At 43.2% G+C, this 13,531-nt stretch overlaps 2 protein-coding genes across 2 annotated transcripts; one reads left to right on the top strand and one right to left on the bottom strand.

Moving 5' to 3' along the window:
• Window positions 1-948: 948 nt before the first annotated feature.
• Window positions 949-4,667, bottom strand: LOC133911828 (protein CLT2, chloroplastic-like). Its single transcript, XM_062354256.1, has 10 exons — window positions 4,288-4,667; window positions 3,849-3,994; window positions 3,672-3,709; window positions 3,107-3,222; window positions 2,659-2,758; window positions 2,542-2,577; window positions 2,394-2,444; window positions 2,081-2,204; window positions 1,631-1,756; window positions 949-1,311 (listed from the first exon to the last, which is right to left on the bottom strand). The coding sequence occupies exons 1-10, from the start codon at window positions 4,665-4,667 to the stop codon at window positions 1,154-1,156; spliced, it is 1,275 nt and encodes a 424-aa protein (XP_062210240.1). The 3' UTR covers window positions 949-1,153.
• Window positions 4,668-5,046: 379 nt separating this feature from the next.
• LOC133910465 (methyltransferase-like protein 2) lies at window positions 5,047-11,262 on the top strand. Its single transcript, XM_062352857.1, is given in 14 exon segments — window positions 5,047-5,328; window positions 5,603-5,819; window positions 5,925-6,055; window positions 6,170-6,203; window positions 6,325-6,400; window positions 7,072-7,249; window positions 7,375-7,461; window positions 7,569-7,668; window positions 7,796-7,931; window positions 8,568-8,620; window positions 9,013-9,330; window positions 9,646-9,787; window positions 9,864-10,002; window positions 10,636-11,262. Coding segments are annotated over 14 exon segments (2,244 nt in total). The 3' UTR covers window positions 10,987-11,262.
• The last annotated feature ends 2,269 nt before the right edge of the window (window positions 11,263-13,531 follow it).

Raw genomic sequence — 13,531 nt, 5'->3', positions numbered from 1 at the left:
ACCGAACAAGCAGGTTAAATTTTTCTGGCAAGGAAAACTCATCATGCGTCCTGGCGAATTGTTCTGCAGCTACAGTCCCTTTCGATGCATCTGCTACGCATCTCTCTCCCCTCCTCGCCGGTTGCGAGCGTCATCCTGCTTACAATTCTACGGATGTCGATGCGGATGTGCAATATCAGGACAACATACGTATGACACAGATGTCACTTGGACTTGGATGGCGGGCGAAGCAATGAACTCCGTCACGTCAACATTCTCTTTTACTTGTCGGTACTAGGAACTCTGTTCGACAAGTTTCTGTGATCGTGGTGCCAAAAAATGAAGCCTGTAAGGCAAAACTTACCTGTTTCGATTTTCTGACGATTTGTGCGAATCGTGAGCCAAGCATGTGGATTTGCAGTTTGACTCGTTTGCCAACAGCCGTACGAGTAGAAACAATCCCCATGAGGAAATATGGTTGTTGAATATGCCTATCATCAAGCTAATCAGAGTTAACGAACAACTAGTAAGCAGCATGGAGATAAATATTCCCTGTAGTCACAAATAAATGTCATTTTGGGTTGCATGTAGTCAACCACTCCAAATTTTGATATGTGTTGAGTTTGGAGATTTGAATATGATATGAGTAGATTTGTCTTACAAATACTTTCATAATAGTATACTTTTACTATATTTTATAAATGTATTACAGCAAAAATTGGTAATTCATGTTGTCTCGAGAATCGTATCGATGTCCAAAATAACACTTATTTGTGACTTGAGGGAGCATCTGCACAAGTTCATGTTGATATATAAAAAGAGATTACACCTTACAGGCATGAGATCAATGAAAGCATGTTATTCTTGAATCAACCAAAAAAATTATGATGAAAATAACTAGCTGGATACTTATTTGCCCAAAAAGAGCTGACAGGCAACTCAAGAATCAACTAGGATTTTGTTAGAGGCTGAAACGAGACCTTGGGCTGCTTGATTTATTTATTCATTTATTTTTGTGCTCAGGTGGTGTCTCAAATGTTTGCAGCAGAATCGCAGCACTCTTTAGAAGTTCTGCACAAAATTGTACTGCTCACTTTCAATAAATGAAATTGTTTTTTTCTATCAAGGATCACCAAAAGCTTCCTGTCATCCTTGTATCTGGCATCGGTTTAGATTAGTCTTTCTTCACTTGATCAGCTGATTTTTGGGGAAGATTGTATAGCAGCAACCCAAGCACTAAGGTAGCAGCACCAATCAAAAAAGATGTGCTTAAACCTGTTCCTTCCGGTAAATATGGCAGAGGCAGCGACAGGACATAGATGGAAAGAGGTACTGCAGGGAAGTATAAAGTTAGAGAAACATACAACCGACCAAACAGAAGAATCATGTGACAAAAATTCTTCAGCTTAAAAGGGGACTGTTTCCTAAAACATTTGGTCGTGAATCATATGAACGCAATCTCGAGTTATAGAGACTGCCAACTGCTTATTAGGAAATCTGTTCTAGCACACCTGCACAAAATGAATGGTATGGCACCTCAATTTTATTTTTCAGAAACTTAAAGCTCAATATACCCTTTGCCTGGTTGCCTTGTACTAGTACCTTGGTTCAACATTAAACTATGAAGAGGGAGAACAGATTGTTAAAGAACCTGCTAAAGTTGATGTTAGTGAAGCAACCAGTGCAGTAGACATCTTCACCAGATTAAGCACAGAAATGTTGAAGGCCATGTTCAGAGTTATGTAGAGCAGTGGAAGCAAAGGAGCTCCATGGCAATCTGAAAATTTAAATCATTAAGCACATGATCTGGCATCATAGATTATAGAAAATCAATGGTCAAGGTGACTAAGAGCCTCATGCATTTTGAATTTGAAATCGCTAGCGAAGTGTTGTAAGTATGTCTCTGTGTGTGTGCTCCATGCATAACTGAACAATCTCACTGAGCATACAAAAAAAAAATTCAAATGGATAATATTCACTTGTTGAAGATTCCAGGAAAAGCCTTTTCTCCCATCAAACATAGATTTGAAGTTACATAATATTATATAATGCGTCACATATTTAGCATCTGATGGAACTACTATGAGAAACAATTACTGACCATTCAGATTCCCTCCAATATTCAGAAAGCATGCAGCACCATGGTTTATGTATGTAGGGAGCTCAGCAAAAGGAATCCCTTTCAAGTTCGAGAGAAATGGAAGGAGTAGGAAAACGAAAAGAGCCTGTATGGTCCACATAGCAGATTTTAAGTGAACAAAAGGGAGAAATTTCTATGGATTGATAAGCAAAAAATGATATAAGAATCACCAGGGACTTCCAAAGCATCATAGAGTACCCTTAGTACTGTTCCTCTTTACAGTATTGACTAAGAACCTATAGTTAACGAAAAGAACGGAACACTATTATCTTACCTGAAAACCTGAACCAAAAGAGTTGACTACAAATATATCAGGCCTCTTTCCCTATGTAAACAAATAACCAAACTCATCAATCATCATGCCTTCAATATCAGAAAATGAAGGACATAAATAAACAAACTGTTAATGGAATTATACGAACCTCCAGGCGTCTTGCACCATCAATGAAAACAAACTCCTGCAGTAATGCAAAAAGGAAAAAAGACTATAGAGCTGGATTAACTGGAAAATCCACAGGACACTACTAAGGACACTCAACCTTGATGATGGAAGCAGCAGCTTGACATGCAGCAGAAGCTATCATTACAGCTGGCCAAAAGAACTTGACACCGGATAGAAGTGGACCGCCATTTGCTCCACTGCATTCACAAAAAAAAAAAAGAGTATGTCAAAGATACACTCAAAACGAAAGCTAATCAACACAAGCCTCTTGGTTCAGCATTTATATACTTAATCTTGTGGCAACAGCAAGTTCGTTCACAGCACTATGTCAATGAAAACTCGGAATACACAAGAAATCTGTTGAACTTGTATCTATTGGCCAATTTTATGTCACTAATTTTCTGAACCTAATTTCGTGCCATTGTGATTATTTAGTGCAAACAAGGTGACAAATATAATAGAGAATAAGTAACTATTTAGTGCCCATTATGGTAGTACAACGGAAGAGTAAGCAAAATTAGCAAGCTAACTATTCCAATACACACCTAGCCACTGCTAGAATTACCCCAGCTGTGACAAGAAAGCAGCCAAAAATTTGGTTTGCTCTGTATTTCCTTCCCAAGATGAGGACAGATAAGATAAGCTGCCAAACCAGAAAAGACTACAAAAACATGACAAGCATGTTAGAGTATTCACAGGAAGATCACATGAAAACTAGTCATGAAGGTGGATGAATTCAGAGAACTTATACAAACATAACTGCATCCTAGAAAGAATGCATGTCGCTAGCAAAGATAGAAGAGAAAAGTAAAGTTAATTGCACCTGATATATAGGGTATATAGTAATGATGATTCTTAATGTGATCATGGAAAAGAAATTACTAATGAGCATGTGAAATGCTTAACCCACCATTGAGGCTAGCAAAATTATCTCAGTGTTGATCTGATATAAGAACTAAGAATGAAACAAAAGAATAACCTTAAGACAAATGCTAAGGGGAAAAAAATCAGAAATTGCAATGATGGCATATATGTGAGAACATCAGAACGTTCATACTTCTCACAATCAAAGCTTCAAGTATGAAGTAATCAGAACTGACACAGTGTTACCTGAGACAACACTGGAATAGATGGCCCGGGCAACATAGCTGTGAGGAGGACAGACAAACATATATGCAAGCCCATAGTTATAATCTGAAGAAACCATACCTCAACCACTGAGCTTGTTAAAAAGAACACACTTGAAACAATGCATTGTAAAAGTAAAGTAGGAACATCATCAATTACCTGCAGCAGCCATGCCTGAAGCAACACCTAGCGCTTCTAGTAAGCCAATTAGCATGAACTGTGACTTCGGAAGTGCTAACATTTCTCTTGTGACAATCCCAGCACGATATCGTATAAAAAGAATAGAGAAATACACTAGGACATACCTGCAAAGAACAAGAAGTGAGTAGTTCATTGCTAGTAGAAATCAGTCGTGCAGAGGAAACAACACCGAGGTATCTAAAGAACACATGCATTCTGCCGATACTGAATTCTATTGGAACACTGCACTTCATAAGTCACAGGAAACTTTTAAGTTTGACAAGCCAAAACCGTCAACATGCATCTAAATTTAATCAATCCAGAAAAATACGAGTACGCATCTACTGCAGTCTGTAGCACAAAAATGTAAAATTTCGCGGCGGTCGGTGGGATGTCGTCGTAAGTATACCAAACTTACCCAAATGTGGTGAATTGGGCGAGGAAGAAGGGGTAATTCCTCATGGGTACGAGCGCCAGCTTGTAGAGCACCCGGTTCATCACGGCGAGCACCACGGTGGCCGCCACCGCCGCTGCGATTCCCGTCCCACCCCCACCCCCACCGTCGCCCGCGATTGCCGAAACCCTAAACGCCGTGGCCGCCCGCGCGCTCCTCGAGCCCAGCATCCCGAAGAAGCGGCCCCGGCCATAGCCACGGGCCGCGGTGAGCCCCACGCGGCGTGGAGCCGGGAGCCGGACGGCAGCGCGGAGGGGCGTCGGGCACCGCCGTGGCGCTCCGCGGAGGAGGGGCGGCGGCGGGGAGGGGTGGGAAGATGGCGAGAGGAGGTGCGAGACGGACATGGCGCAAACGGTGATGGGTTTGAAGATTTCGCGGGGGTTGGTTCGCTTCGCTTATGTGGAGGACGGCGGCCACCGTGCCGATGCGGTGTGTGGGTGTGCCAATTTGCGTTCCGCTTGTCTTGTAGGGCCCACTGGATGAAAGTTGAACCCCAAGCGGCGGCGTTGCGGCACTGCGGCGGCGCCTGACGCCCTGCGCCCGCGCCCGCGGCCATTGGTGGCGGCGCTCCTGGGGTGGAGAGGGGCGGCCCACGCACTCCCACGGCTGCGGTGGTGATCGGCCCGCTGCGCAGGCCCGAAGGAAGAAGACCAAGCGGTTCAGATTGAGGGTGAAGTACGCCCTACCAAACCCTTGTCGCCGCCGCCGCCGCCGCCGCCGCCGATGGAAGTCTCCGACGAGCTCCAGTCGTTCGAGGCCACCGGCATCTACCGCCTCAATGGCACCGGAGCCGCCTTCATCGACCCGGTCCGCCTCCTCAACGCGTCCTACCAGCGCTTCCGCGTCGCCCCTTCTGCGTACTACTCCAGAAGCTTCGGGCCGCCGCGTCAGGGAGGCGATCCAGAGACCGAGCAGCCCGAGGAACGGAGGAAGCGCAAGCGTAATCGGAAGCCGAAGCCCAGGGAGCTCAATGCCATGGAGCGGATCGCTGAAGCGCGTCACCAGGTGATGTGTTACATTGCTTTACTGTGACAAAGTAATACTAAATGCCTAGAATTTAACAAAATTTGGCTTAAACTGATGGTTTTGGTGTACCGGGGCCTGAGTTGCTATGATTATCGGCCGGCTTTGACTGCTCGCCAGGTGATTAGAGTTTTAGGAAGTGGAATATGGAAACAGAATGTTCGTTTGGTATTTGTGGAGAACATCTGAAGTGTTATTTGCAGTTGTAGTGAGTACCTTTGTAATACTTGGATGTTTTGTGGTTACCTTTTATTAGGAAGCGAGGCCTTTGCTATTGAGCGCGCACAAATCACTCCTTAAGACTAAAAATCTACTGGAGTACCTTTCCAAGATGATCGAAGGCAAGGAGCATACACTAGATGCGGAAAGTGGTTCTGAGAATAATCTTGTTGAGCTTGGGAGCTCTTGGCGAGCACCTTTCTATGAGATCACTCTTTGCTTTCGGAAACCTAGTGGTCTGGGCAGTGAGGAAGGTAAAATAGTTACACAAATGTTTTACTTATTGATGAACGTGTTTGGAGCTACATGATGCATTATTGAAGCAGTATTTCATTGATTCTAAATTTCTAATGTCATAGGTCCCTTTCTTGTCCAAAGGACATCCTCTCCACTATTTACTAGGACAATCAATGTTGACGCTACTGATGAAGCAGAAGGGGAATTTCGAAATAGGCGCTATATTTTCCCAAGAGGAAGTTGCTTCTTGATGGTAATTAAATATTATCCTTCTTGGTTCCAATTAGTTTTAGGCTTTTAGCTAATTGAACGACTCACCCTTAATTTTGAAATTTTTGCATGCTCTGGGTGTTCTATTAAAATGAAGACCGACTTCAGACATGTTCGTGATCTCATTCCTGGTATGTGACAGTTTAGCCCCAAATATGGCTAAATACGTATCCATCTTTCTAGGCTTGTGATAATTGTATTAGCACATTTACTCGATTCTTAATTTGCTTGGCGATGCTATTTTATCTCCAGGTAATCCTAATCAAGGGTATAACCTTATAGTTATTGACCCACCTTGGGAGAATGGATGTGTTCGTCAGAAAGAATCGTAAGTTCACATTTTTATGGGTTTGCTTTATTTGTAAAGTGAGGAAGTATTTAATAGCAATTTTTTATACTTCCCCTCCTGCCAAGTAAATGAGATCTAGAGTGCTAGAGGGGTTGATTTAAGCTTTGGTTGACATTGTGGAGGCTGGCTTTGCACTTATTCCTTAGGTGTAGTCTCAGATATTACTTTCTCCTTTACATTTATCTATTTCATGTCTGAAAATACAAAGATTCATTGTTTCCATACATGCTCTTGGTTTTAAATATTTAGTTTTAGGTACATTCTTTAGCTGACATTCAAGTCAGAATGTGATGCATGCATGCTAGCATAACTTTGCGATATGTCGTACAAGGCTACAACATGCAGTATACTGTGCTCCAGTTCTGGAAGTTTTTTTTCCCCGACAGCGCGTGCATTTCTTGTTAAGTGCCCAATGTAGTGCAGGTATTATTACCCTTAGCTGACCATAGAACAGATATGCTGTATCATCTTCTTCTGTAAACTTGTAGTAAACCATGAATTGGATGTGTCTTCAAAACTAAATCGTCTTTGGTTAAAATGAGTTCATGTTCATCGCCTTCATCTCCTTAATTGTAATTTCCACATTTATAGATTGTGAGTTAGGAACCTTATAAAGTGATAAATCATTTATTCAAGAATTCATGCTGCAGGTATCCTACACTTCCCAACAGATATTTGCTGTATCTTCCAGTGCAAGAACTTGCCCATCCAGCTGGAGCCCTTCTTGTTTTGTGGATTACAAATAGGGAGAAACTCCGGATGTTTATTGAGAAAGAATTGCTTCCTTCTTGGGGGGTGAAAGATCCCACTGTGTTTTACTGGCTTAAGGTTTACATGAGATACTCATCTGGCACTTGCTGGCTCAAGCTGTATTTCATTGACACATTTGCTAATTTTATGATGACACCATTATTTTTCTTTAATTTGGTTCTAAAAATCTCAGTAAATCATAGGTGAAACCTGATGGTTCTCTAATTGGTGATCTGGACTTGTTCCATCACAGGCCTTATGAGTGCCTCCTTCTTGGCTACATAAATGTTGTGAGTTCATTCCACTAGATTACTTGTCCTTTTTCTCTACTGTAACTTTTGATCTGCAGCTTTATTCTTAAATTTATAGATCTTGTTCTCTTGGTTTCTTCATATAGAGCACAGATGCTAAGCAAGGATCAAACTTAAAGTTGCTGGAAGGAAGCCAAGTAATTATGAGTGTTCCGGGTGCTCACTCAAGGAAACCTCCCCTTCAGAGTATCCTTGCCTCCAACATTTCAGTTTCCCTTCTGTTTGTAGCTTGGAATAGACACTAATGTAACGTGGCTCTTTTTATAGTTGAATATAAAAGATGGTAAATCACTCAATCCTTAACCTGTAAAAGAATTACTTTCAGAATATATCCCAGGTCCTAAACCTCCAAGGTGCATTGAACTTTTTGCCAGAGAGTTGTTTTCTGGATGGACCTCATGGGGAAATGAGCCACTCTATTTTCAGGATTCCATATACTTCTCAGAGAAGTAATTTGATTGACAAGAGTATGACATGAACAGTTTAATTTTTGCTGCAACTGCTATGTATGAGTTGAATATCAGTGAAATGCTTTGTACCATTGTATCTTGTGTTTTTCTGTAAGTAGTTCCCCCCCCCCTCCTTATATACAGTCATGCCTGGTGTATACATTGTTGTTTATAACTTCTCTAGTTGGATGTTATTAACTTTTGACAACATGTCATATCTTTCCGCAGGTGCTGAAAAACACACCCAGCTCCAGCTGAACTTGCCATCTCCCACTGCTGGTTTGCAATGTGACCTCTTGATTCCCAGCGGTACTTGATTGGTAACGAGGCCAATATTTTTCATTTTTTTGGGTCAGAAGCTGGTGGTTTGACGTATCCTATCTGCGCTGGTCTGAGAGCTGACCTCGCATATACTCCCACACCGTGCTTTTTCCTATGTTGCTGTAATCAGTGTACTTCTGGGTAACACGGAGCAAGCGGTAACAGGCAGTCCGAGAGATGAAATAAGTATGCACAACATTGCAGTTCAGCTCAAGATCCCACAACTAGTTTTGTTGAACTTATCTGGGTTCTATTGCTCCTATCATGTTCACATGTTTATCTGTGTTCATTCGTCTTGTCATTTTCCTTAAGTAGTTACATTTGCAAGTGGTTCTTCAAGGACTACATCTGCAGAACACCTGTCGAATGTACGCGGGAAGCACTTTGCCGACGAGAACCCCGGAGTCCCGGGCGGACGTGTGTGCGAAACTGGTTGGGGGCACGGAATAATGAGGAGAGGGACACTGACTACGTGTTGCCTGGGCGGCGTATGGCAATGCTTGTGCGTAACGGTACGAGGCGTCGGGGCGACGCCACCCTCGTGCCGGGGCCGTTGCACCCGCCGCCGACGGCGACGCGCAGCCCGACGCGGCTGCCCCCGCCTCCTGCCCGTTCGAGGCCACCACGGCAGAGGCAAATGACGTCTCCGCCCCCAAGGCAACTTCGTAGAACCACTCGCATAGTCAGGGGTAAATCCGTCCTTCCGCATCCGTTTCAAACATCGTTAATAAGCCGCCCCCAATCGAAGTACCGAACTGAACAAACCACTGCGCGCGGCCGCGCTCCCAGCCACTGCAAATGCCAGGCGTCAGGTCGGAGTCTCCGGCGAGCCCCGCTCCAGAGCTCCGCCGCATCCGGACGGGCCTCCCCACCGCTTCATCCAAGGTTGCCAGTGCCAGAGCCAAGGCGTCGGCCAACCTGAAGGCGAAGAGAGCGGAGGATCAAGAGAAGCGGGGCAAGAGTGGCAGAGGGGAGAATGGTAGGCTCGTCCCGTCAGCGAGGCGTAGGAGCCCGCCGCCACCGGCAGTCGGCACGGAGGCCGGGAGGACGAGGTGTTCCTGGATCACTGCGAACTCGGGTGAGTTCTTCAGTACTCTGTTCCCTTCTCTCCTTTCTCTCGCTCTCCACTGTGTGTGGTGCAAGTGCAATTTGAGCAACATTGGAAAAAAAATTCCATCCCTTTGTGCTTTAATTTCTCGAGTACATTGCGAATATCCTGTGTTTTTAGTTCTAGAAATGTCATCCATGAACAGTCCAAATTTGACGATCATACGTCTTTGGTACAGAAAGTACAATCTGCAATAAGAAACACCTGAATTTTCAATTTTGTGCAAGTATAGGCCTGCAGTTCTCAACTAATCTCAAGCTTTTGTTGATACCTTCATTTCTTCAGACCCCCTCTATGTTGCATTCCATGACGAAGAATGGGGAGTTCCAGTTCATGATGACCAAAAGCTGTTCGAGCTGCTTACGTTATCGCAAGTCTTAGCTGAACTTACCTGGTCTGCTATTTTGAGCAAGAGGGAGGAATTCAGGTGCGCTTTCCACAATTGTTACCCTGTTCATACAGGAGGCGTGAGAATGTATACTGATAATTCAGCATTGTACCAGGGAGATGTTTGATGATTTCAACTTCGCATCCATATCTGAGTTGACGGAGAAGAAGATAAACCTGAGATCAAGTGGAAGCATGCTGTTGTCGGAGCAAAAGATACGAGCTGTTGTAACAAATGCCAAGCAAATGCAGAAGGTAAACAAATCTGTATTCTTGCAGTTATTTGCATTTATTAGCATCAATTGGTTTGTTGAGTTTATCTCTGAGGAGTGAGGACACAGAAATGGCGATCTTCAGATTGTGCTTCTGGTCCGGCTAAACCCATTATTTTTCTGCCTCTCGTATTGGGCGTTTAACAACTAATGGATAAATGGTATCAGAAGTCTTACAACATAAGAACTTGGACCAATTGCCAAATGCATATACAACATGAATGAAATTATAAGGATTCTTGATGTGGTAAATTTCATCCGATCCTGTTTTGAGAGTTGTTTTCAACATCCATTTGCCGAATGCCTATTTGTTTTCTCCTTGGCTATTCAGCGACTAGCACATTGTTCCAACAGCTAAGCTACAACCGAGCCATTTCCTAACCATTAAGTAAAAGCCCAAGACCATGTTTTCGAAATGGGCCATATCTTCTGCCCTTTGAGAATCTGGACATGTGATATATGGGCTTTGCATCAGATAATACATGGGCTTACTTCACCTACACCTACACATGATTTGCAGTGACCATGATTTAATTAAGGGAATTAAACACCTGAGTACATCATATGTTCCATAACTTTTTTATTTGGTATTTAAATAACTGCAATGGACCTGCAGGTAGTTCAGGAATTCGGATCGTTCAGCAACTACTGTTGGAGCTTTGTGAACCACAGGCCCATCACAAACAGCTTCCGCTATGCTCGCCAAGTACCTAGAAAGACGCCCAAAGCTGAAGCCATAAGCAAGGACTTGATGCGCCGAGGCTTCCAATGTGTTGGCCCTACAACGGTCTACTCCTTCATGCAAGTTTCCGGGATCGTCAACGACCATATATCATGCTGCTTCAGATTTCAGACTTGCATCCAGCACAAAACCAATGAATAGAATGTGGGAGCCGAGCCAGCATTGCCGGACAGAAGGTTGAGCTCACTACCCTCTTCAGAGGATTCAGACATCAGGGAGGTGTAGCTAATCACTGAATTTAGCCTGAATCGTCTCAGGACTCGAGAACTTAATGATTCCTACCTTCCAGGTGTGCTTGTTTTTGTCTGTGATAGCCATGACATTTGACAGTGCATTGAGAGGTCACTGAATAAGTGGTGTATATATTGTATAAATTTGTGCAAGTTTCTGGTGTGGTGTGCTTTCTCACATGTATTGCAAAATGCATATTGATTGGCCTTGATGCAAAGTGACTCCTGTTTTGTGGTTTTCTGAATGTACGGTGTCTGGTGTGTATGTACAAACAATGCAATACAATGTTCTAGTAGTTTGCCGTTTCATGGCTGTCCTTTTATTCCCCAACAAAAGAACCTTGCATCTGATTACCTACCACAAGATTTTTTTTATTCTAAGAACAATATTCTTTTTGAAAGAAATATTCCAAGAACAATTTGCGGATGTCAATAAAACCGGTGAGTGGATATCATTGAGTACAACAGAATGTTGGTATACTATTAATATTCCTTTCTCAGTTTCTCTTCCTGGTAATCTAAGGTTAGCTGACACTTATGCATTTTCTATCGTTGATTTTTACACACCTAATAACACAAGTACTCTATGATATTTCACTTCATACTTGCACACGTATTGACACATGAATTATATATATATAGACAAACACAGAGGGGCTAGAGATTTCAAAAGAAAGTAGAGATATTGGGCTAGAGATAGGCTGATTACATGCAAAAACAAAAGAGTGTGTGTTGACATGGTTATGATGCGTCAGCCCTTATGTCACATACTTGCCTTGTATAGCAAATCACACGATGAAAGTTTTCCTTTGAGAAGTGAGCCCCCCAAAAAACAAATTGATCACAAGAACGGCCCCATAAACTACTCACAACACGATGGCCACGTTTCGCCTCTCCATGGCCGTGTAACCGTGTTCCCCTTAAACCTCACTCACACAAACCATTTGTTTAGCCCAACCACTTGGTCATATTTAAGCTTGGAATCCCGTCATTTCCCTTCCAAAAACAATTGATCACACTCCTCGAGGGTACCTCGGTATCCGCACGTACCGGCCCCCTTGCTCCGCCGACGCCGTCGCCGGAACCCGCCGCGAACGTGTCGCTTCCAGGGAGATGCCGGGTCAGTGACGCAGGTCCACGTCACGCTAGAGTAGTAACACTTGTGTGAGCTTCGAGGTGTGGCCGAAGCCGATGTCGGCAAAGGTTAGCGAGTTGTTTAGTGTTGATTACTATTAGCCTTTCGCCTTTAATTTGCCTGAATGTTCCATGGCCCCCCAGTCCGGAGGTCCCCTACCCTAGCTGCGCTGCTAATGGATGCAAAGCCATCCTTTACTTGTGTGGCTGGTGGTTAAGCTTTTGCCATGCAACTGGGATTGGTTTAGTTTAGAGATCAAGCGTGGTGAAGGTGTTGGCATGGGAAAGGAGGAGTATCCTTACACTACTCTCAATCCTTTGTATCGTATCACGGTTTTCGAAGCTGTCATATCACATGAAACTAGAAAGATACAATAGCTCTAATGCATAGTCTCTTACAGTTAAATTTTAAAAACTTTGATCACTAATATACATAAATCTATTAGAATTTAGCATATAAAAATGATAATAATGAATTTATTATAAAAAATACTTTAGCATCATCTATTTTTTTATCAAATTTTATTAAAAGATAGTTGTCAAAATTAGTAATTAAACGTGATTGTTGGAGACCCTATCGATGTCCTAAACCATAAGTAAAAGAGACCTAGGTAATATATGACAGCACATTATTTAATGTTTATGATACTCTCATTGGGAGTAGTGTCTTAACAAACCATGCAGCATGAACTGAAACCTGCCGAGTGTAGTGCCTTGAGGTTGAAGCTTGCTTGCCATCCAATCCGTCTCCTTAAAATGTGGCACAAAACTTGGCGCCTTTCGGGAAAGCCGGGCCATGATTCCGGTTTTAACTTGGCCTTAGTGCTGCTGTTAGAAACAGAACCTCGGGTTTACACTTGTTGCCACAACGGCTCTAGCCCTAGTACTGGCATTGTTACACGTGTTGCCCGGATAGTGGAAGACCTCGTAGTAAAAAGGCATCGTCTTCATTGCTAATCAATAATGATAAATTAATTGGATGGATCAAGAACATATATAAATGGTTTGCTACCTATCTTCAACAGCATGATGGATCTGCAGCAGCAGCGTACGCAAGGGAAGCAAGTAGGAGGTCCTCCACTTCATCTATTTTTTCTTGCAAAAAATGGAGGGAGTGGCAACTGACAGGGGGTATGAGCCTTCCGGAAGCGGTTCCTCTAACAATTGGTCTATATGTCAGCGTTTAAGCGCCCACATTACGATGATATTATATCTCCTTCTGAACCCTCCATCCACCCACACACGATTCATCCTGCTTGTCAGAGTTTTTTTCCATGTGATATCAAACCTACTACTGAAATGCCGTTACCCTGTTTTAAAAAATAAGAATGATAGTAACAACCCTCCTTAAACTTTTGGCAGCTAATTAACTTTTAGTTGCACTGCTTTGGGCTATGGCTATATTA

The sequence above is a fragment of the Phragmites australis genome, chromosome 3 (assembly GCF_958298935.1).
Source record: "Phragmites australis chromosome 3, lpPhrAust1.1, whole genome shotgun sequence".
NCBI classification, from domain to species: Eukaryota; Viridiplantae; Streptophyta; class Magnoliopsida; order Poales; family Poaceae; genus Phragmites; species Phragmites australis.
The sequence above is the reverse complement of the archived record's forward strand: the minus strand, read 5'-3'. Positions and strand labels throughout refer to the sequence as shown.